Source organism: Phoenix dactylifera, chromosome 8 (assembly GCF_051530095.1).
Source record: "Phoenix dactylifera cultivar Ajwa chromosome 8, Ajwa_hap1_PhDact_Kaust_v1.1, whole genome shotgun sequence".
Lineage (NCBI taxonomy): Eukaryota > Viridiplantae > Streptophyta > Magnoliopsida > Arecales > Arecaceae > Phoenix > Phoenix dactylifera.
In genome coordinates this window covers 3478607-3501819 of record NC_143197.1, presented here as the reverse complement: position 1 = coordinate 3501819, position 23213 = coordinate 3478607, and the positions used below count along the sequence as shown (strand labels likewise).

General features: G+C 39.4%; 2 protein-coding genes across 2 annotated transcripts; one reads left to right on the top strand and one right to left on the bottom strand.

Moving 5' to 3' along the window:
• Nucleotides 1–4513: 4513 nt before the first annotated feature.
• Nucleotides 4514–5197, top strand: LOC103709377 (em protein H5). The gene is made up of 2 exons (XM_008794680.6): nucleotides 4514–4725; nucleotides 4818–5197. The coding sequence occupies exons 1-2, from the start codon at nucleotides 4611–4613 to the stop codon at nucleotides 4973–4975; spliced, it is 273 nt and encodes a 90-aa protein (XP_008792902.2). The 5' UTR covers nucleotides 4514–4610; the 3' UTR covers nucleotides 4976–5197.
• Nucleotides 5198–5269: 72 nt separating this feature from the next.
• On the bottom strand, nucleotides 5270–15720 carry G4 (UbiA prenyltransferase family protein). Its single transcript, XM_008794668.6, has 15 exons — nucleotides 15489–15720; nucleotides 15353–15397; nucleotides 15172–15263; nucleotides 12753–12840; nucleotides 11389–11474; nucleotides 11184–11270; nucleotides 9267–9332; nucleotides 9083–9166; nucleotides 8451–8512; nucleotides 8220–8295; nucleotides 8072–8134; nucleotides 7883–7964; nucleotides 6129–6205; nucleotides 5784–5831; nucleotides 5270–5699 (listed from the first exon to the last, which is right to left on the bottom strand). Exons 1-15 carry the CDS (start codon nucleotides 15592–15594, stop codon nucleotides 5637–5639), a joined length of 1125 nt encoding a protein of 374 aa, XP_008792890.1. The 5' UTR covers nucleotides 15595–15720; the 3' UTR covers nucleotides 5270–5636.
• Between the last annotated feature and the right edge of the window lie 7493 nt (nucleotides 15721–23213).

Here is a 23213-nt window from a genome sequence, read left to right as displayed (position 1 = left end):
GCATATGCATGTAAGCTAAACTCATTGATTAATGCCATGGACCATGAGCAAGAAACCACTAGTCCTGCATTCTTGAATGCCCATCCCTTTATCTATTGGAGATACGCAAAATTGGCAGACAAGCCAATCCGGAGCTCAGCCTAATAAACACTCATATTGTAATAATAACTAGACAACTAATTAGTGTTTCATCTACCACAATAAGTCATGGAAGACATCTAATTGATCTCAAACTAGTTAAAACGTTGCTGCCGACGAAGATAACAATAAAAGACTAATCACACCTTGCAAACGATATTTATGTTCAACGAAGTTCTCAAGGCTTAGTCCAAAGAGCTACGTCGATTTATGTTAAAGATGATAATAAAAAAAAAGGACGAGAAAATCCATAACAATATGAATGGAATCAAGTTTTTAAACCTCGGCGTTCGCACGTATGCACCCGTCTGAACATGAGACAACCTCCTTCCACGTAATCGACAGCAGCCATGGCATCTTGACACAGGATGAAACTTTTCGCTAGACTCGAAGACTAGGTTTTGATTCCCTTCTTTGCCTTGCTTTGCGATGACCCAACCCAGTGCAAGACACAGCGGAAGAGCATTAACACGGGCGGACCACAGACTTGACGCATGACTTGACTACCGTACGAGCACGCGAACATTCCACGTGGAAGTGGGAATGCGCCTCCCCAACGTAAAAGAAGGGACCCGGATGGCCAACGTTGAACGAAAGAGTTGGAAAATTCCCTTTTTGATGCCTTCCTTTTTCCGGCGAGGAGTAATTCTTCTAAACTGCTGTTTGAAAGGTTCAACATGCACGGGGGGGTTAAGATGAGACGACTAGATCGAGTCAAAAACAGGCAACATGCTAAAAACAAGCACACCAGTTGTGGTGCAAATGAGTCAGGTTGGGCCCATTATCCTGGCACGTGTGACAACAAATTAGCTGAGCTCCAGATAAGCTACAAGTATAATAAACTGCAATGTAAAATTTATTTGGTTCGCGGAAATTTCTTTTTTCTTTGAAATATTTTTTTTGAGAAGCTGGTATATTATGATTTTTGCACATTTAGCTTATTATAAAAAAAGTGGCACATTCCAAATGATTTATGTGAGCATCTAATATTATACTTTTAACTAAAAGCTTAATAATATTTTTGGAAACAAAATTATTCTAATTTTCAGCCGCTGAAAATTAGCTTTCTATATTCTATATGAATTTTTTTTCATAAAATATAAAAATAAATTATTTTATTGGAAAACTATTTTTCGGTTTCAAAGCCTGTCTTGATCTAGTCAAGACCATTGGGCTTTGGCTTTGGGACTCTACGAAGGGCATCGGCTGATTCTATTTTGGAAGTTTCAAAGCGCGGCCAAACGCTTTTGTGGTTTTGAAGTGGGATCAATGGGAATGGCCAATGTGGCCGACGTCTCATTCTTCTTCAGCTGGTGCAGTGGACGTTGACCTTCAGTTGACTACATGAAAACCATCTTCTAAGTAGTTGCGCAATGACGCCGTCCTTGGAGGTTAAGTTTTCAAAAAGTAATGCCACGCCTCATCATCGTGTTCCCCACCTCATTTCTTATCCAAACTGCAAGAGGGGATTGGCACAATTGATGTCAGATTTGGCTAATCAACGCCAAAGCAGACAAGGAATAAATATAAACTAGCTGTCGAGAAAGATGATTCAAGAGTGACACATATACACACCATGTTTTCGAAAAAAGTAAAATCCTTAGATTCTGCGGATATTGCATGATTTATGTCGCATTAAAAGAGCAGCACCACATTTTTAAAGTTTAAAAGAACAAAAATTTATACGTTATGCCCGGTGGCTTTAATATGCGACAAAAGATTGGGGAGATAAGAATATTTTTGAAGAACCAATCAACCTATACAATTCTTCAAATCAAACTATATGCACGTCAGTAGTTTTTTTTGGGGCGTTTGACATTTTTCTTCAATAGAAATACTGCACTAACTCGGATATGTAGCTCAAAAATGTTACTCGGCTGGCTTGTTGAATTCACGTTGCTGCCTTTCAATTGGCATCGTGTGACTTGTGCTAGGTGATGGAGCAAAGAGAAGTGCGAAACAGATGAGTGACTTTTTTTGACTGATTTTTCTGAATTACCATGGTATTGATCTTTCTTAATCCACTATAATTGATGGATACTAGAAGTTATTTATATCGTATATCTTGGATGGTTCTTTGTGAAGTGGAAATTAAGTTTTCTGCTACATACCCCTGTCATACGCAACACACTTTGAGATACATGACCAACGAAGGTCCATCTAGTCATGGTCAAGAGTTTCTTGTCAATATCTACCATAATAAAATGAGCAGCCTTGAATTCTATGACTAACACGTTTCATTCTTAAGTATTATTATTGTTCTTATGCTTCTTTGTATATATAGAGATAATTGAATATATTAATTCCTATGATACCTTTCTTTTGAATTCTCCATATTTGTCACACGTCGTGATTGAAAATCCATAAATGCCTCCTCATTACTTATGGCTAAGTATAATCATCAAGAAAAAATCTGTTCAAAATGGTTTTATTTTGACAAACTAAATCTTGCTCCCAGGCACGCATGAGAATGTGACTCGTCAATTCTTCAAATAGCTCCCACATTTAGACTTTATATATAGAGATAATTGAATATATTAATTCCTATGATACCTTCCTTTTGAATTTTCCATATTTGTCACCCGTGGTGATTGAAAATCCATAAATGCCTCCTCATTTTCCTTGGCTAAGTATAAGCATCAAGAAAAAATCTGATCAAAGTGGTTTTATTTTGACAAGTTAAATCTTGCTTCCAGGCACGCATGAGAATGCGACTCGACAATTCTCCAAATGGCTCCCACATTTAGACTTTATATATAAAGATAATTGAATATAATATTAATTTCTATGATATCTTCCTTTTGAATTCTCCATATTTGTCATCCGTGGTGATTGAAAATCCATAAATGCTGCCTCATTTTTCTTGGCTAAGTATAATCATCGAGGAAAAATCTGATCAAAGTGGTTTCATTTTGACAAACTAAATTTTGTTCTCATGCACACATGAGAATGCGACTCGACAATTCTCCAAATGGCCCCCACATTTAGACTTTATATACAGAGATAATTAAATACATTAATTCCTATGATACTTTCCTTTTGAGTTCCCCATTTTGTCACACCTGGTGATTGAAAATCATAAATGCCACCTCATCTTCGTTGGCTAAGTATAATCATCAAGGAAAAATTTGATCAAAGTAGTTTCATTTGGACAAACTAAATCTTGTTCCATGCACGCATGATAATGCGATTGGACAAGTCTCCAAATGGCCCCCACATTTAGACTTTATAGCATCTAAATAAGAATCTTGTGGACTAAGAATCCTTTTATCATCCAATTGAATGATCCCCTCTACATTCTTTCTGTTTTTTTTGACATTCTGGGATAAGAATTTGGGTTCTATATATTTTCATGGATGATAAAATGGCGTTGCTGCAAGCTGCACATCACATGGCACGGACACAAGATTAGAATCTTCGACGCATCTCTCTCTCTCTCTCTCTCTCTCTCTCTCTCTCTCTTCGAATTTTTCCCTTTCTTTATGGATCGCTATCTGTTAAACAATTAGGCTCTCTTTGGTTGGAGGATTGGTAGAGAACATAGCCTTTTATTCTGCTTATCCTCGCAAATACCTAGCGACAGAAGACGAGGACAACAACCTTCCGCAACGACAAACCCCCGAACCTGACTCAAAAGATCCAAGGCCCATACGTAACCGACCTTCCATGGATGGCCGCGAATCCACCGTTGGATCGCCCATCGCACAGGTCTTAAAGCGATTTGAGCTCCTTCAAACCGGTGGATTCGCGCGGAGGAAGGCTTTTCTTTTTGTCTCTTTTTGTTTAAGGTGATTTTTTTTTTTTTGGATAAACCGACTGCTCACACTAATTTCGCGTGAGAGAGCCACAAGCCAAAATACTCCACAACAGTGGAGAAACACGTATCCAATGAGTCCACAAAATTTCTTCAAAATAATGAGTAGTAAAGAATGTGATCCAATCAGCAGCTAAACAACTTTCCTTTCAGATACCAATTTCGGAAACTCTAGTCACGGCAAGGGATAAGGGTAGGTCCGGAGAGGCGGTTACTTTCGGCGTGTTAACCGGTGGGTTCGTAGTTTAGAGGTGTTGCCAGACTTATCTACCAATTTCGGAAACTCTAGTGACGGCAAGGGATAAGGGTAGGTCCGGAGGGGCGGTTACTTTCGACGTGTTAACCGGTGGGTTCGTAGTTTAGAGGTGTTGCCAGACTTATCCCTCCGTCCCGCACTCTGGCACGGACTCGTGTCTTTACTCTCGCTGTAACACCAAACGTGTCGCCATGACACTTCTCATGGATCCCTCCCATTCCTACGCGTCTACCCTTAACGTGGCGCCATCTCCTTTCACCCCTCACCGCCCTTCACCGGTATAAGTTTCCACTCCAACTCCGCTTCCTGGACCCAGAAAAGCGAGTCGAGAGAGACATAAACGTCATTTCCTTTGCTTGCTTAGCGTGAGTAGTGTAACTGGTCCTCGGTAAGAGCCAAGAGATGGCAACTCGGCAGGAGAGGGAAGAGCTCGATGCGAAGGCGAGGCAGGGAGAGACGGTAGTGACTGGTGGGACTGGCGGGTTGAGCCTCGAGGCCCAAGAGCATCTGGCTGAAGGTTTGTTAATGTTCTCAAACTTTTGATAACTTTCTTTATTGGCCATTATTTTCTTTTTTGGTTATGGTTATTGTGTTTGGTGCGGCTTCTAGGTCGTAGCCGTGGAGGGCAAATAAGGAGGGATCAGCTGGGAACGGAGGGTTACCAGGAAATGGGTCGCAAGGGCGGGCTCAGCACCATGGAGGAGTCCGGAGGGGAGCGTGCGGCTCGTGAAGGGATCAACGTCGATGAATCCAAGTTCAGGACTTAGATCCGGAACCATATGAACGCAGGGAGCAAACTAATAAGATATAGTTTTGTAGTAGGTAGCAGGGTGTACGTGTTGTCTGTGTCAAGCTAGCCTCACTGGGTCGAGGCTTTGTTTGGTAGTAAGGCTTTGCAGGTAGCTTGAGCCTCGTGAGTCTTTCTTTTTTCCATGTAACCTACTGTTTTATCTTAATGAACTAATAAGAAATAGCTAATAATATGTGAACTCGGCTCGTATCTGAATTGTATCTGAACTCAGTCACGTCAGTTTGTGCTAATAATATCTCAAGCAGGTGTGTAGTGAAAACCGTTTGAAGACACTAAATATACAAGCAAAAGTTGCTAATGCAAGTTACAGGTTCTAAGTGACGGAATAAAAAGAAAGCTACCAACGGGAAGCTGCGACTTCTACATTGCTACGTTGTGATGGTTCTTCTGGTAGTTCTCTCCCGTGCCCGTTTACTTGAAAATTGAGGAGAGGCTTATGGTCAATGGCAATGCTGTTACAATGGGAATCACAGAATCACAGAATCACAAATCTCTGCATCAAGCAAGGGGGTGAGTGGTTCATGGTTCACAATGTGAGGATTGGAAGATTCCGGGATGGTTCACATTTTTGTGATGCTGCTGTTGCACAGCAGACTGGTGTGACTCCGCCGTGGGAATCAGTGGCTGGTAGCCAGGGCTGTTACCAGGAGACCCAGGATCAGGAAGGGTTGTGCACTAGCCTGCATAGAGGATGGATGGATGCAGGTTAGTTTTGAAGTATTACAAGTATGAAGAGTAGGTAAGCGAGCCATAAGGACACTTGCCTGATATTTGACATCATACTTCACTGGATCCTTCAAAAAGTATTGAAACTGCAATATGATGATGAATTAAGAGTGAGATGCAGCTTTCAAGAATGGAATGAAATACATCCTAACATACAGATTTTAGAGCTCATAAATTAGTCCAATTCAAAACTATTGCCAAGACATGGCTACATGACAGATCTAACTTTTCAGCTCATAAAAGCGAACCTTCTTGAGCTGCGTTTGTGTACTCAATTGTCCAAGTGGTGAACATCAGATGACCAGAAATAAAGTATCCCAAGAAGGTTGCTTTTAAACGACCCAAAGAACCTTAGCTTTTGAACCAAAAACCAGGAACCTCACCTGAAATACCACCTGTGGGATTATCAACCCAAGCAGTGCTAGTGCATATAATGGCTTACCAGCACCAAGCAGGTAACCTGCATTGATCATCAAAAACAAATATTTCATAGAATAGTTGATGAGCTAAAAGAGTAGTTGCATCCTGTAGGTAAACTAGCCTTTTCATCTATAAGTAGAAAAGGTAGCATGGTTTAGAAAAATCATGCGTTTAGTTTGACTTAGGCGTTACAGATCCAGACCTATCAAACAATCAAATTCATCTGAACAAGACCACTTAGGCAAAAAAAGATAGCTCCCAAGGAAGAAAAGAAAAAAAGGTGCAATGATACTATTGAGAGCAAATACTCCACAAGATAATTCACTCGAACCCAGAAGACAGCAGGAATGTGTGCACGAGAGAGATTCACTCGAACCCAGAATACGGCATTCCTGCCGTATTTGGGGTGGGTTGGTGCGTGTCAGCGTGAATGAGTGTGGGCATGTAGAGGAGGGGGGGGGGGGGGGGGGGGGGGTTTGCGTGCATGAGTGTGTGCATGTAGAGGGGGAGAGATGCACCCATGTTTTACGTCTATCATCGGGTCAGCTATTTCTAAGATTGTATACTCAAAACAAAACCACCACCTTGCCACGCTTGACTTTTGTTTCATACCTATACATCTTTAGCATTAGTAGGTTTGCATCAATGTTTTGACTTTTGACTACAGTTAATTGTCATTGTTTCTTTTTGCCTCACTAGATTGCACTAGTATCTCAGCTGCCAGTAAAGTTGGGTAATAAGATTATCCAGATGATGTCCTGTAGCCAGTTCTTCTGCCTTGTATAGCCTAAGTCACACTAAGCAGATCTTGGTCAAAACCGTGGAGCTCCATACATTGTTGGAATCTACCTATTGCAACAACTATTCAACTACCTCCATTGCCACATAACATTTTCATTTGTTAGTTCGGCTTTCTGCAAAATCTCTCGTGACCATTTATGTCACAACCAATTTACTCATCAGCATCTTTGCAAATATGCTGTTTCCAACTCATTAATTGTACCAGAGACTCCTTAAGATTGTGATTCCATAAAGCATCACCGTCGCATATCAGCTCATCCTGTAAACACAATGCCTTGATGGATGTTCAATCTGCATGTAGTCAGAGTTGGACTTTGTTGTTTTACCTTCCCTTCAGTTGTCATTTTGCATCAGCAACATATACTGCAATCTGCATAATCAGCTTATCTGTGATGTAATCTCCTAGTCTATAAGCTGCCTTTAGTTTGAGGTGTTATGGAAAACAAACGAGGCCCAACAGTATTCCAAAAGCCATTTTCCTGGGCCCTGGCAATGGTGGCATTATGCATGGCACGAGGGTTATTGGTGCTTTAAACAACCAACTCATGAGGAATTACACCAACCCTGTGCAGGGCACCAATCTCAAGTGGAAAGCCGGCGTCTGAGCATTGTTCATTTGTAATTAACTAATTGTTGAACAGTGTCTGAGCATATGTGCATTAGGTGCAAGTTTTTTAACGTCATATACTGGTTACAATTTTCCAACGGGATGTGAATCACGTCTCCCACCTTAAGTGTCCGATTTAGAAAAGAATGTCCTTGTTGAATGTTCCTTAATTATCAGATCTTCAAATGCTATATCACAACATCAAGTGGTTGTCATCCAAGACTCTGGTGGTATTTGCAGCTACTAGCTTAATTGTATATAGGAAGATGGATGGACTTATAGAACACAAGAAAACCAGAAATGTCATACCTGCGATTGATAACTGAGTAATATCAATTGCACCAGCACATATCCATTTGGCAGTATCAATACCAAAAGCAACTGGAAGTGACTGTCAAAAATAGTACGAGAAGCTATTTGAGTAACAGCATTGGAGGAATGAGTATTCTGGCTTTCAAAAACACCAGATAATTAAAATAACAAATGTGCAAAAAATACCTGCAGTCCTAAAGCCCTGTCTCCTTCGATGCTCTTGAAATCATTAACAATGGCAATCCCCAGCTGAACAGAAAAATAAAACACTGTATTTAGGATTGGTGAATTTATATGATTACAAAACTAAATTGCAAAACAAAAAAAAAAGTACCCCTGCTATGCTGTACAACAGTGTGAGTACAATTATGTCAGGAGTAAGGGTTCCAAACAGAGATTGACCAGCCCACCTGTCAGTTATAGAGATAAAAGGAGTCACTCCATATACGCTGAAGCTCACAAGGTCTAATGGATGTGAACTTTGCAATTTTTTTCAAAGAGGTCATGTGCAAAGTAGCAGCATAGTAGAACTCTTAAGAGTAAATTACAGCACATAATTCCATACCATGGCAAACTGATGTAACTTGCCCCTAAAGCAAAATTTCCAATCCATCCATTCTGCTTGAGCTGCAATACATAAAAAGTGTCACAAGATGTGAGAATCCGTGCGGGCGTGTATTTAGTCCTACATCCGTTATTCACCGAGGAGATCTTAGGTACTTATACAGGACTAAGGAACTCAAATAATACCTTCTAGCTAGTCATTTTGGGTGAAGTCCTGGGTTGTTACAAATAGTATCAGAGTGAACTCGGCCCATAGCCTATATAGACTAGGGAACACTACAGCATAAGTTAATAGAGATTGACCACGGGCCTATTGTGATGCATATGATTAGCGATTAAATTTGAATGGATATGAACCCTTAGCCTGACGATAACGTCAGAGCTTAAACGGAGAAAGTATGTGAGGACCCGTGCGGGTGTGTGTTTAATCCTACATCGGTTATTCACCGAAGAGATTTTGGATACTTATACAGCACTAAGGAACCCAAATAATACCTTCTAGCTAACCATTTTGGGTGAGGTCCTAGGTTGTTACATAAGATCCACTATATCTAACAGTGGACATATATGAAGAAAAGTTTTGTCTATTTCAGCATTGATGCAACTTGTATGAAACAAACAATGTGCTTATACCTTTAATGGTGGAGCTGAATATATATAAGAAAGCAAGGATCCACCCAAAGCTAGATAAAGGATAACAGGAACCTTGTGCCCGGCCTGAGAAAAAGAAAAACATGCGTGAATTCACATTACATGAACATTTATGCAGGAACTTTGATTTATATTATCAAAGTAGAACATCTTTAGGTAGACCTACCCACACATCTAATAAACCTGCCAAGCTGAGGCCTCCTAAAAGCAGCAACCAGATCTGAGTTATAACCTGAAAGAGTAGCTCTGCTATAAATTGATGAAAAATGTGATTTATTTGCAGTTGGCTGTGTAAAGTGCCATCAATTCATGAGTATATGAACAGACTGGCTTGTTAGAATGAATATACCAAGAAAGAGTAGCTCTACTATAAATTGATGAAAAATGAGATTTATTTGCAGTTGGCTGTGTAAATTGTCATCAATTCATGAGTATATGAACAGACTGGCTAGTTAAAATGAATATACCCAACAAGCCAACAATTGAAGGTTTTACATGCTAAAGTAAATCTTTTGATCTAGATCATCAAACATTGCATACGATTTAGGGGTTGGCAGGAGTATCTGGAACCAAATAAATTGGCTGGCATCAGCTTGTATATTGTACCGAGACCGAAATAGATTAAAAAGGTAACGTAATATACCAAGTTTTCTTTTCCAATCTATTTCAGATTTTTTTTCCTTATTTGTTTTGGACATTCTTGCATGTCCAAAACAAGCACTCAGCCAGTGCAGGAGCTTTCGAGTTTTTTAAAAGCAGATGAAGGAGGAAGAAAGAAGAAAAGAAGTAAAAAGAAGGAGAAGAATGAGATAGACAGACAGAGTGAGAGAGAGAGAGGCTAACAGCTGGTTCTCCTTTTTCTCTCACTGATTTCTACCCATCACTTTAAAGAGAAAAAGAGGAAAAACTCCATGATGGAAGTTAGTATGTAGAACTCACGGTTATTCTCGAAGTTTCCAGAAGTTGAGGTGATGGAATAAAGTTCTCAGAAGCACAAGGTGACCAAACATTGTAAGTAATGGTGAACCATCATTAGTTAACTATGACTAAAAATAGAGATGAAATTCTAAACATGACCGCTCTCAATTTTGACGAGTGTCCTCAATTTTGAGCAGCATCCCAGTAGTGAGGGAGATAAGTCATCGAGTCACACAAGATGTCTTATAGCCTGTCCAAACTTCTAAAAGTAGATCACCAATAAAACATATGTGATTTCTGAGTTGATCTTCTTAAAAATAAACAGAAAAACAGTGACACTAATTTCATAAATTTGCTAGAACTATGAACAGGTCAAAATAGTTTCCACTAACTTCACCATTAAGAACAGTTTCACTCTAATAAATAATTTGGATTTCTCAAGAAGAGAATCAACAATTTCCAAACTTAATGAAGAGGTGCATTCAAGTAGCCAATTACTATTTTCTATTGAACAACTAGGTATGCGTGAAGAAATTTTAAGGGCATAAGTTTGCAGTTGCTTGGACAAATCTGTAGCTCCATTTCTTAAAATAAGATTAACTAATAATTTGTAAAAGATACCATGATTAGAGGCTGACACCTGTCAAGAAGATACTCTGGATCATATTATTCAAGCAGAACATTTATGCGTTTAGCAAAAGCTTACTAGTGGAAGTGAGCTCCTGCAAGAATATCATTATATGTATTATCAGGACATGTTTGTGAAGCAGATGGAAACCAAGACAGACAAGGGAAATAAGGAAGCACAACGACCACCAATTAAAGCCTACACAATCGAGCAGCTTTCATGAATTTAAAGGGAAGTGATCGATGCACGTTGGCATACATGGAGGCACAGAAGGGAAATGAGCCATAAAACAGGAAGGAAATCTTAGAAAGGATTTGTTAATGGAGTTTAGATCGACTAAGGAGAGCTTTCTTCTACCTTGGAAGACCGTAAAATAAAAGATCTCATATTCTTGTGCATTTCTCATACCACTTCCTTTTAGACAAACAAACGCCAAATGAATCATTAATTAGTAAATGAGTGAATGAACGGAAAGCAAGTCAAGAGAATCAAATACCAACTTACAAACAACCAACATGGTTTGTAAAATTCACAGACCTCATTCTCAGATATTGCTCCTGAAGGAATGGGACGGTAAGGCTCATTGATTGCATCAATTTCTCTGTCATACCAATCATTAAGTGTCTACAGACAAAAGAAGAAGGAGAATGAAAATGGTAGACTGAAAAATTTACAGAATTTTCTTGGTTTTCAAGCAAGCTGTCAATTTACATCTGTGAGCAGATTAACAATGCAAGCTAACCTGTGTGAAGCCTGTAAGGCATGGTCCAGACATCAGCATGCAAACAATAGCTTTAGCTACATCTTCCACGGTCCAGTGAAAATTTCCTGAATAACAAACATAAAAGGTCAGCAAAATAAATAAAGCTACATCTTCAATATTCCAGTGAAACTTTCTAGAAACAAAAGCAGATAAAGTTCATAAAAGAGGCATATAATCAGCACTCCACAAAATGTTCAGATTTGTCAGAAACCTGAAGAAACACTTCAAAAGCTTCGCTAAGGCATCTATCACTTGCAGCTCAAGCAAAACCAAGTGTAAAATTTACATATATCGAGCATCCAGACTTAAATATTTTAAGTGATGTCAGTAGAGAAATCGAGTATTGACTAGGTAACACATTTATGGTTTGTTTAGCAGAGGAGATGTTTCATGTAGCATGTAGGAGATGGATACATTTGTCCAATTGGATATATGCAGAGAATCTTTTAGTTTAACAAATAAACAGATACGAAGGTAAATCTTGAAAATTATAGGCGTAACTCGTAAGCATATTTATGAACATATATATGCACAAATCAGTCAATACGTATCACTGGTTCAATGCAAATGGATGGTAATGTTGGATTAACATGCAGGAGTTTTCTTTCTCAGTAGGTACGGATTGTAGATAGCAACGTACTATAAAAGCAGATAGAGTCGCAAAATGTATAAATAACACTAAGATGGCAGAAAGCAAATGGAGTTGGGTAAATCATAAGAAAGTTGTGACAAAAGTACCTTAACCAACAAGCCTTATTCTATCTGATATAAAAATGGTTTTATGATTTAAGTGTGTTCCATCATTTTACGACAAGCTCTTGTTCTTAGCTCAACCACTATGAATTAATTAGAGTTCGTAGCGGAACATTTTTGAAGAAGAGAGAAGCAAATTATGATCTGCCACATCCAAATGATGGCAAGGTATGCTATCTCGTTGGTTAAGTAATTTAAACCTATACAACTAGGGAACCATCCAAATTTAACCTATACTTTAGCGTTGATATGATGAGCAGAGAACACAAGGTTTTGAATAAAAAACCATGTCCAATTCAAAGGCACAAATTATAAACCCCAAAGCCAAACTAAAATACAATTGCTAAGCATCGTGTAAAGTGTAAAGAGTTTACATTAGATGCTGCAGGATATCTAAAGACATTCTACAAAGTTAACTGTAAACAGGCTAAGATGTTCATATTCTAATAGAAATTTTTTTGTGAATATAGCTGTTGTTAGTGGAAATTTACTTCTCAGAGGAGTTATGGTCTCTGGTAACTCTAATTATCAAGTTGCAATATATTAAGAGAAATACCAACATCACATTATGACAAGGTCAACAAAATTACCAGAAGCAGCAGCTCCACATACAATTCCCCATACCAACGGAGGCCAAGTGACAGGTTTGGTGAGTTGAACACGGATCTTCCATTTATCCTATTTGCAACAAATCATAATCAGTCAATAAATTAGCACTGGATTACAGACAACAGAAGAATTGCATATTCCTGCATAAAGAAACAGCAAATTGTATATGCAAGTACCAACAGCATTACTGATTTTAGTCCACATCAAGTGACGGTCACTAATTTGGAGCTAATATTTGATAATCATATCACTTTGGAGTCTGTGGTGTAGTGATAATTATCATAGGCAAACCTTTCTTCATTCAGCAAGAGAGACAGATATTATTTTTCCATGCAGTAACAGTAAAATGTAATTTTCCATACTTATGTCTTTCCATTTGCAAATTTGGCAATTTAGGAAGTTATAAATCTGCCGTCTATGCACCAAAATGTAAATACCCTCCTGTAGGTTATAGATACAGCATCCTGTATTAGAGTTTCAAATTACTTGGCTACATCAATAGGCAGTTAAAATGCTTCAATTACTGGGACTAGGAGATGAAATCATCAATAAACTGAAGTATGAAACAGGAGGAAAGAAGACTGATCAGCTGGTTGAATGTGAAAATGCAGGAAAAATCAAGGTCGTCAGTTTGATCCTTGATGACCGGAGAGATATTTGAAGAATGTGAAATCAAAATCTATGGAATAAAATGAAACAGCCAGCATAAAAACAGATGACATTTAATGTTGTTGCTGCTAGAATCTGAGGTTGGCTATGTCCCAAGGTGAGATAAAGGTCGGCTGCGATCTTAAGTGAAAAGCTTCGAGCTTATGGATGGTGGAGATATTGGTGATGTGGTTGACCGTCCTCCCAAATGCAAATCCAATCCAACATAAAGTCCTCTTGCTGGAGGTTCAGGGGACCCTTCGACGCTCAAGTCTAGCGAATTCTAAGAAAAAAGTGGAAGAAAGAGAGAGAGAGAGAGAGAGAGAGAGAGTTTATAGAGTAAGTGTAGAGTCAAAAGAATGACTTACCTGAGGATCTCTAAAGAATGGGATCGGTATCCATTATCAGGATTAACAAGGCATACAATAACTGCCTCAATCGTGCAATTATGGCCAAGCTGGCGTAACCATCATTGAGATCATGTCCATGTTACCGATGGGCATTAATCATCTTTTAACGGTCTTTAATGAGATGCGTAACGCTTCGTTAGTGCTTGATTGGGGCGGAACTGCACTTTGGCAAGCACCAAGGTAAATTACTTCGGATCATACCAAGGTCAAAAACTTCTGTCAACCTAAGGTCAGGTTGGCAAATATTCTCCACATCACAAACTCTTTTTTTTTCTTTTATGAAAATCCTATGACTCCAAACTCAGTAGCAGAGCGGAGTATATTTCACGATGCTCTGCATCTTTGTGTTTTCTTGATTCCTTTCCTTGAAGTACTCTAGAGTGCAATAATTTTTTTGAGTCACACTACAAGGCTATAATGAGAAGGACTTCTCACGGCATTCAATGACATAATATCAAACAAAGTAAGTACATGGAGGTATTCACTGTAAGAATGATATTACTGATTTCCTAATAAGCTTTCATATCATTTTTGTTAATCATATGGTCTAAGTTTCACCATACAAGTTTCCCACTAGTATTGAATACATGTATGTGAAGGTGTTGTCTTGTATAGAGTATCAATCTCAATTCTCACCTATATATTCTTATATATTTAGTAATATCTTTCTTCCAATAAAGGACTCACTTCTACATTTGTAGTTGCAGAACAGATCATCAGCATACGTAAGTATTCTAACATCTACAAGGTAAAAATAATGCCCTTGTGAGAGCTGTAACCATCTAGAATTCAAATCTTTTCAAAAGAGCTTGCTGGGTGTCCATCCGAAGAAAAGAAGCAAACAATAATTTTTATACAAAAAGGTTATAGAAAAGATAATTAGAACTTAGAAGTTACCTTCCAAGTGAATAAAGTCTCTCATGGTATCCCAAAAAGGGTACGTATAGGTAAACTCAACCACCACGCGTTGTCTGAGCTAGTTGGCATCAGCTTTATCGAAACTAATTTCATAGCAGGGCATCAACTAGGGATATCTTTAAGTGAAAGCACCTTTAACAAACCCCCAGCTTTAACATAATTATTTTACATTTGATTCCCCCATTCATACCAAAAGAGAAGAAAGTCCAGTCAGAAACCATTTCTTTTTGCTAACTATCAGGATTTCGAATCAATCCATCCCAGAAAAGCCCTACTTTTTCCTCATATTTCGATATGATTCCTGTGAGTATTTAAATGCATTTAAGTTCAGCAGAAAAGGAGTCACATATCAGTCTCTAGCATTCAAGCCCAAGCCCATAGGGGCAGCACGAAAGCAAGAGAATGGAATAGATCTAGAGCTCACCGACTCCTGCGCCGCTCCCTTTATCCCGAGAAGCTGATTGAAGCTCGAGCCTCCATTGCTCGCTGGAGCCTTATCCGGAGCCGTGGCTTTCACTGTACTCAACCAATCCAAACCCACTAAATTACACCGAATAACCCAATACCCAACCAGAGAAACGCAAACAAAGAACAAGAGGCCAGACCTTCGTTAGCATCGGTTTCTGCCGCCCTCACCGTCAGTTTCCTCCCTGAGATTTGATTCGCATCCTTAGTTCGCTCAATTGGATGGAATAGATAACGAAATATAAGAGGGGCAACTATCAGAGATTGGAGAATTACTGGTGAGAGAAAGCGGGGGCGACCGTCGCCCCACCGTGGAGCAAAGGCGGTATGGAGTTCGGTTCGATTGAGCGATGGAGGTAGCGCCGAGGAGGATGGACGCCATAGCCAGTGGGACGGAAGGGGGAGCGAGAGAGAGAGTAGGGAGTGGAAGCGAGTGGTATCTCTGTGCCTCGTCCGGGGTATGGGCGTGGACCGTGAGACGGGCTCGGAAGGCGGATAGCCTGTTGGGGTTCCAGTGTCCCGCGGGTTTAAATCAAGCCACGCTCCGGCCCTCTCTAAAGTTCTTTCATTCCTGTGATGCAGGACATTTTAACTTTCCAAACTTGGGACATTACATTCACCTCCCATTTAGATCACCGTGTATTGTAGGACGGTAATGATACATCGAGCCTTGCGTGTTGCAGGGATTGTTGTTTCATGTACAGCGTGTACATGAATGTAAAAGGACCGTCTTGCAGTATATCAACTAACATGATTGTAGAATTAGCCTCTAAAATTTACGAAGTCAGGAGGCAGGTTTGAGAAGATGAAGGCCCAAATAGACACCATGGGATATGAAAAGAGACCGTCTCCCATTCAACCCAACTTTCCACGGACCAACAATTCTATTATGATAGGACATTAGCCCGGAGCTAACTCCTACGTAATTGCTAAGTATGTGTCTGTAGGATAGCTCACCGTTATGTGACAAATGATGATGATGATGAGATATAAATAAATAAATAAAACTTATACGTCACTGATCCTATTCTAATAGGGTGCTTTTATGGCTTACACAGTTACACTGGAGGTGGCCCGTGGCATTTTGTAGACATCTAGCTCGAAGACTCCAAGTTGTTTCCTTGCGTAAGCTGACGGGTGATTGATATCATGTGTCGTGTAAAGATGCTGGCAAAGGCGAATATCTTGCTCCATTTAATCACTCGATTATGGAGATTTTTAAATTAGAGAGAGAGAGAGGGAGGGAGATTGAAGAGAAACACGAGGAGCAGCACAACAAACAGAAACTTGGCTTGGATTTGTTACCGGGCCAGCCGGTCACATGATGCCAAAAATGCCACGCCCTTTAACTCGGACGTCTCCCTCTTTTCAATTCATAAGGTGTCTTCTGAGTGGCTCGCTACATAAACCGTCATTCAGTTTGCTGCTCCATTAGCCTCATGATATATATGCATAGTATGGAATGAACTCCTCCGTCACTGCTCGGGCACCTATGAATGCAGCTAATCATCATGGTCGAATCATCCTCCAGTAAAATTGAACTCGTTTGAAACACCTACCGTGCGTAACGTACGTCCATTCAGACCGCCCGCAATTCTATCCGAGAAATTGAGGCATCGAAAATCTGACAATTTTCTGTTGCCACCGTCCTAGAGTCATCCCACTTTCCTCCTTCCTCCATCTGAGACTAGACTGAGCCATCAAATCCGGCCGTGGACTTTTCCCCAGCCGGCTGCCGGATCGTACCCCGCACGTTGCGCCGGCAGCGAGAAATAATGGGCAGACGCTGGGACCGGGACGGCACGGATGTCTCGGTTTAAGACAAAATTCGGGCTCGTCGTCGTCTCGGGTATAATGGGCAGACGCTGGGACCGGGCAGGGGACGAGAAGACCATCAGGGCACCCATGAAAGAGATACTGGGAATTACTTCTGGGTTCAAGTAAATGAAACAGGAATGCCATATGCCTTCAGATATATTACGCTCTGAGTCGAGATTCCGGTTTCCAGGTATACTTCAGTTGACAACTGAATCTGATCCAAGAAGTCTCCAATTTGATTGTAAAACAGAACCCGGTCCCATGGTGTATTGATCCACTTATATCCGATTTTCAAATTTTAAGTTGGATCCAGATTCGCATCTCCACCTCCGCCCTCTACCAATGGAAGTCGAGTCCTTCCAAACCTCACCTGTCTTACATGAGGTGTTGTAAATTTAGGAAATCCTCAACGTTCAGGACCAATGTTGGACTTCAAGCCTTCTCTTTTGGATTTGATTTGAGAGACTTTCCTCTCTATTCTTACTAAGAGCCGATTGAAAAAAATACTGGACATTTTGACCTTAGCTTGAACCGACCTTCTTGACTTTAGCCATAACCAAGGTGAACAAATTCGGTAAAAACTGAGGTGTCTCTTTTGCTCGTGCTAATAAAAATCAGCAGTTATGATAACACCGCAGTTATTGTATGATCGGTATGATTAACGCGCATGTTGCTCATGTGGAACAGTTACCATGTTGTAAATGTGCAGCCGACCGTCACCATATAGTTAAGGCATGTTGCACCAAATCAAATAACGAAATTATGTTTTGCCCTATACAAGAATTCTTGGGTAACTTCATTTGGAGATTCCATTCTATAATTTTTCTTCCTTCCACATTGTTGCTCTATTATTCTGACTTAAGCATTAGTTGGTCACTGGCTGAAAACCTTCCAGCAAGCGGACTTTTTGCAAGCTGGCCTCGGTGACAATCAGCTTTTCCTCACCTCAATATCACTTCACTTGACTTCTCTTCAGTTCTCATCAATCTTAGAGCAAGCTGAGCAGCATCTCAACCTCGGTTCAGAATTTAGCGACAACAAGAGCCAATTTGGATATTCTTAGAGAACTTGGTCAAAAATTCTATAAGATTTATGGATTGGGTTATTTATTTAAGCATGGCTCTATCAACCAATACCTCTTGGTCCAAATCATGTAGAAAGAAAAAAAATATCTTCATGAGTCTTTTTTTTTTTCCTATAGTCCAAAGGCTAGATTTGGGAAGACCCTTAGAAGATACGGGCTAAATGGGCCGGTAGACTTGATTTGTGCAATTTTTTAGCCTAATTCTATAGAAATATCCAAAGAATCCCTAAGAAAGCGTTTGATGACCAAAATGAGATTACCAAAGTGATCTAAGATGATGGGCAATCCTCGTCCTATGATAATTTGAAGCAATTAATAATATATATATATATATGTGTGTGTGTGTGTATGTGTGTGTGTGATGATAAGCTTTTATTATTAAATAAAACTTATATATAAGTAATTATGTACTTGAGGTGGCAACAATGTATTAGACTATTGTCTAAATGAAAGGAGACATGACATGTGCACCATTGCTTGTTCTTTTCCATGACGCTATTCTCTATTGTATTATGCTCTACCCCAATATCTAGTGCACATATGCAGCTCCAAGAATTTTGTGCTTAAAGAATTCTGATCAAAAATTTTAGATTGAACTAAAGCACCATTGTCCTTTCCTTTTTCATGGAGCTAGTCTCTATTGTATTATGCTCCACGCCAACATCCATTGCGCAAACAGCTCCAAAAAAACTCGTGCTTAAGGAATTCTGATAAAAAAATTTAGAAAATAGATAGATCCGCGGGACAGATATGCAGAAAAAAAATCTATGCATCTCATATTCCATACAAAAGAATCTATACACTTCATATCTACAAACAGATCTACAACACACAAAAAAAACATAATTTATTGCATGGATATTAATGTTCAAGAAAACAAGACGGATTTAATCAACTATAAGTAATAAAAAAACAAGAAATAGATGAATTAATACATCATGAAATTAAGAAATCATTGCAGTAAAAAAAAGAATGGGGAAAGAAAGATCTGAAAGAAATAGGATAAAAATCCAAATACGTAATGGACAACGCTTTCTCGCGGATGCTCTTTCTTGAACAACACTTTCTTGAGGTCTTCCATATCTAGTGCGCGAAAATTTGGCCAACATTCAACCACTGGATTGAGAGGCAAAATTGCCTTAAATTTTTATCCTAAAATCACTGTGTTAGGATGATCCCAGATATTTATCCTTAATATTGGATTTTCCATCTCTAGGTTTGACAATGATTTAAAAAGTACGAATGATCTGAGATCATTGTCATACAAGATCATTAGGATGTAACATAATGATCTTATCACTTTCATCGGGATCATCTCCGATCCTGTGCAGATCATCTTTGATCGGATCGCCTCGTACCAAGCATACTGCTGTGATTATAAGTCATCGCACTCTCATTGAATATTACAAAACGGGGAAAACATGGCGGAACGCGAGTGCAAATGGTTAGCTCAATGGTCTAATCGAGAATTTGTTTGTATTATTGATAAGCCGAATATATTTTTGTGCAAGATGCCACGACATAGAACCTTTTCAAATTAACGATTGTAACTTGTATCATACAAAACAAAGGCGATTGCTATCATGATGCAACATTTGCACGTTTCACAACGAAGCAATTAGCCGTTCGCCATCTATGAGCATCGGGGAGTCTAGCGTTAAAACTTGAAACCACATGCTTTTTCTCTAGGTGACCTGATCACATATGACTCATTAAATAAAACAAGTCACATCACCTGAAATCAAACTGACATAATTAACTCATGACAAGTTGACAACCTGGTTAATCTATAAATCCATTGCTATCATCTTACTTCACGTCTAATTGACTCTTTGCTCCGTATAACATGGAAAGTTGAATGAGTTGATGATGGGTCACGTCCAGTGCACGTCAAACCTCTAAATATGGGTCCAAACATGATCATGATCATATTAATTCCGTGACACGATCATAATAATTCAACCTGATGCGTATACTGTAATGCACGTCAAACCTCTAAATATGGGTCCAAACATGGTCATGATCATATTAATTCCATGACACGATCATAATAATTCAACCTGATGCGTATCCAGTAATGCACGTCAAACCTCTAAATATGGGTCCAAACATGACATGTGAACTTGGCCGGTTGGGTCCAAAAGGCAGTGTCGGCGGAGTTCACCCCTTGCTCCATAATATTTGGATGATGACGAGTGAGGATATTATATTTCAGACTATGCATGTATATCGCGAAGCTAGCAGGGCAGCCAACTAGATGGCGACATATGTAGAGAGCCACTCTGAAGGCACCCTATAGACTGAGGAGGGAGGGATGCCCGGAGCGCTTCAGAACCTTTTGTTTTCTTATTCGATTAGGTGTATTCGTACTCGTATTGTATGAAGAAGGTGCTAGGACGAATGCAGCTCTCATCACATCAGGGGTGGGGACGGAGCAGAAGACTAGATAGAACAGCCGCCCTATGGCCTTTCCCAATCCGCTTTCCTATCACTAGATCCTCAACAAACCTCCCTAAAAAAAACACAATGCATTTATTTTTCTTTAACAAAAAAAAAAATATGGCACAAGCTCATATAGTTTGTTGCAAAATTGTCGTGGCACAAACAGGCCGAGTTGATGTGAATATTGTTAAAAAAATATTTGTTTAGAAATTATTATATATTTATTTTATAAAAATATTATAAAAAATAATTTACTAAAAACATAGAAGATTAAAAAAAAAAGCTATATATACTGCTTTAGGAATATGTATTTTCTTCCTATGTACATGTTTACGGGGATCTGTCCCCAAGGCATAACAATCCGACTTAGCATGATCGTCGAAGAGGTTTGACCCGACCGGTTTCTTCAAATGCCGAGATGAAAAAAAAAAAAAAACTTAGAAGGAAGAGGCTTAAAAGAAGAAAAAAATAAAAAAATAAGAGAAGAAATCTTTGTATCATCTTAAGAAAGCTGAGAAGTAGTTATTTGTATTTAGTTTTTCAAAACACCTGCCGAAGAGGCTATTTAAACATCTAAAGACGTAAAGCTGGTATATTTATTTTTTAATTTTTTTAAAGTTAAAACTCCCACAAATATGATATCAATTTGCGTTACCCATACTTAATCAGATCAATCTATCAAATCCAAACCAACCTATTTATTAAACTGGTTAACTGTAATTGCGTCGGTTCCATGCTTATTGCACAGATCAGGTTCAAATTTTCACATATTAAAGTTTTTAAGTTTTGTTTATTGCAACTCCGGCGTAATAACGGCACTTACTGCTCCGTTTATCTAAATCTATATATGTATATATATAATCCAAAAATATTTGCATCCAATCCAAACCCACTAACTGCATGCTTGATGGAGGACGGCCACCCGTATAGCCCAAAACACCACTCATCTCATCATATAGCCTAAAACACTACTCATCTCATCATTGCATGGATTAGGATTACAGAAAAGTAGCTTCTTTTAATAAACCTAGAATTGTTTACTGCTTTAATGGAGGATTGGATTTCAACGCGAGATTTCCGGCCACACCAACCGCAATAAGCGTCATTGAGATAAGGTGGAGATCAGGAACCGATAGCAAGGACGGATAAAATGCGTTCTTATACGGGATCTTCGCATTTAGATAAGGTTACTCGGCTGATTGGAATACGTTCTTATATGGTGCTTTTTTGTTTTTTTTATGCACACATTCCTCCACTCGGTGCATCGAGTAATGGGCGTGGATTCTTGGACAGTCCATTTAGGACCAAAATGTTTTTTTAGAGCATGGTGTTTTCTAGCCAAGTAGATATTTGGATGATATTTTTGATTGTTACAAATGGTATTAGAGCAATTCTAGCTCATAATTTGTGGACTAGGAAACGCTGTAGAACTATTTGAGTTGACTACAAGCTAATCATGGTAGTTGTGGTTGAATTTTTGATACTTGTGAATGTAATTGAATCGATTTGGTTTCTTAGCATGAAAAGAATGACCAAACTTAAATGAAGAAAGTACATGAGAATGCATGCAAGTATATATCTAGTTTTAGATCAGCTATACACTTGTTAAATTTTGGATATTTATATAGAAATGTTAAACTGAGGTAACATTTTTTGGATAATTTGGTTAAATGAAGTTCTAGTCGTTATAGTTGGGCTCCTTGGCATGGTCTTTGCATCCCATGGGAGCGTCTTATCATGTTCACTTTGAGTGGTCCATCCTCCCTTGGGCGAAGGTCTGGTGCTGCACTCCCAACAAGTTCAAACACATCTACAATAGCTAAGGCTGCAAATGGGCCGAGTCGACCCGTGACGTGACCTGATTCGATCCGACCTGAATTTTAAGACCCGCGGATCCGGGTCGGGTCCAAAAATTGGACCCAAATCATTTTCTTGGTCGGATCTAGGTTTACCGAACGGACCTGATCCGATCCGAATGGACCCGAAGAGAGAGAGAGAAAGAGAGAGGGAGAGAAAAAAAAAAAAGGAAAAGCTCAGATTCTCTCTCGATCTATTACGCTGTTGAAACCTCTGGTGTCTCGGTAGCTGGGTTTTTTTTTTCCTTCTGTTTTTTTGTTTTTGTTTCTTTAAACTTTTGAAGGGAGAAAGTGAGGGAACGCTGAACTGAATATGGGTCATGTGCCAGTTTCTGCAATGGAATTGGATCTTGGAAGAAGGTCTGGGATTTTCTTTGCCCTTCCGAGACTCTGAGAGGGGAGTTGGGAGACACCAAGTTCGTCCAATCAGTCATATAGATATAAAATAGTGTGATATGAAATGTGGCTTGTAGACGGACTTACTTAGTTCGTCACGGGTCATCTGTTCTGACTGGAGGTCAATTGCAAGTCTTTCAAGTCATGGGTCACCGAGCACCTCATAGGTATGATATGGCCAAATTAGATTTGCCCAAAATTTTTTCCCAAAAGCACAAAAAATGGACCCGATTCGGACCCGAACCCGACCCGACCCGACCCAACCCGATCTTCAACCGGGTCGGATCTGGGTCCAAAATTAGAATCCGAACAAAAAACCGGATCGGGTCGGAGTCACTCAGGACCCGACCCGACCCAACCCATTTGCACCCCTAACAATAGCCCAGCTTGTTACATCAACCATAA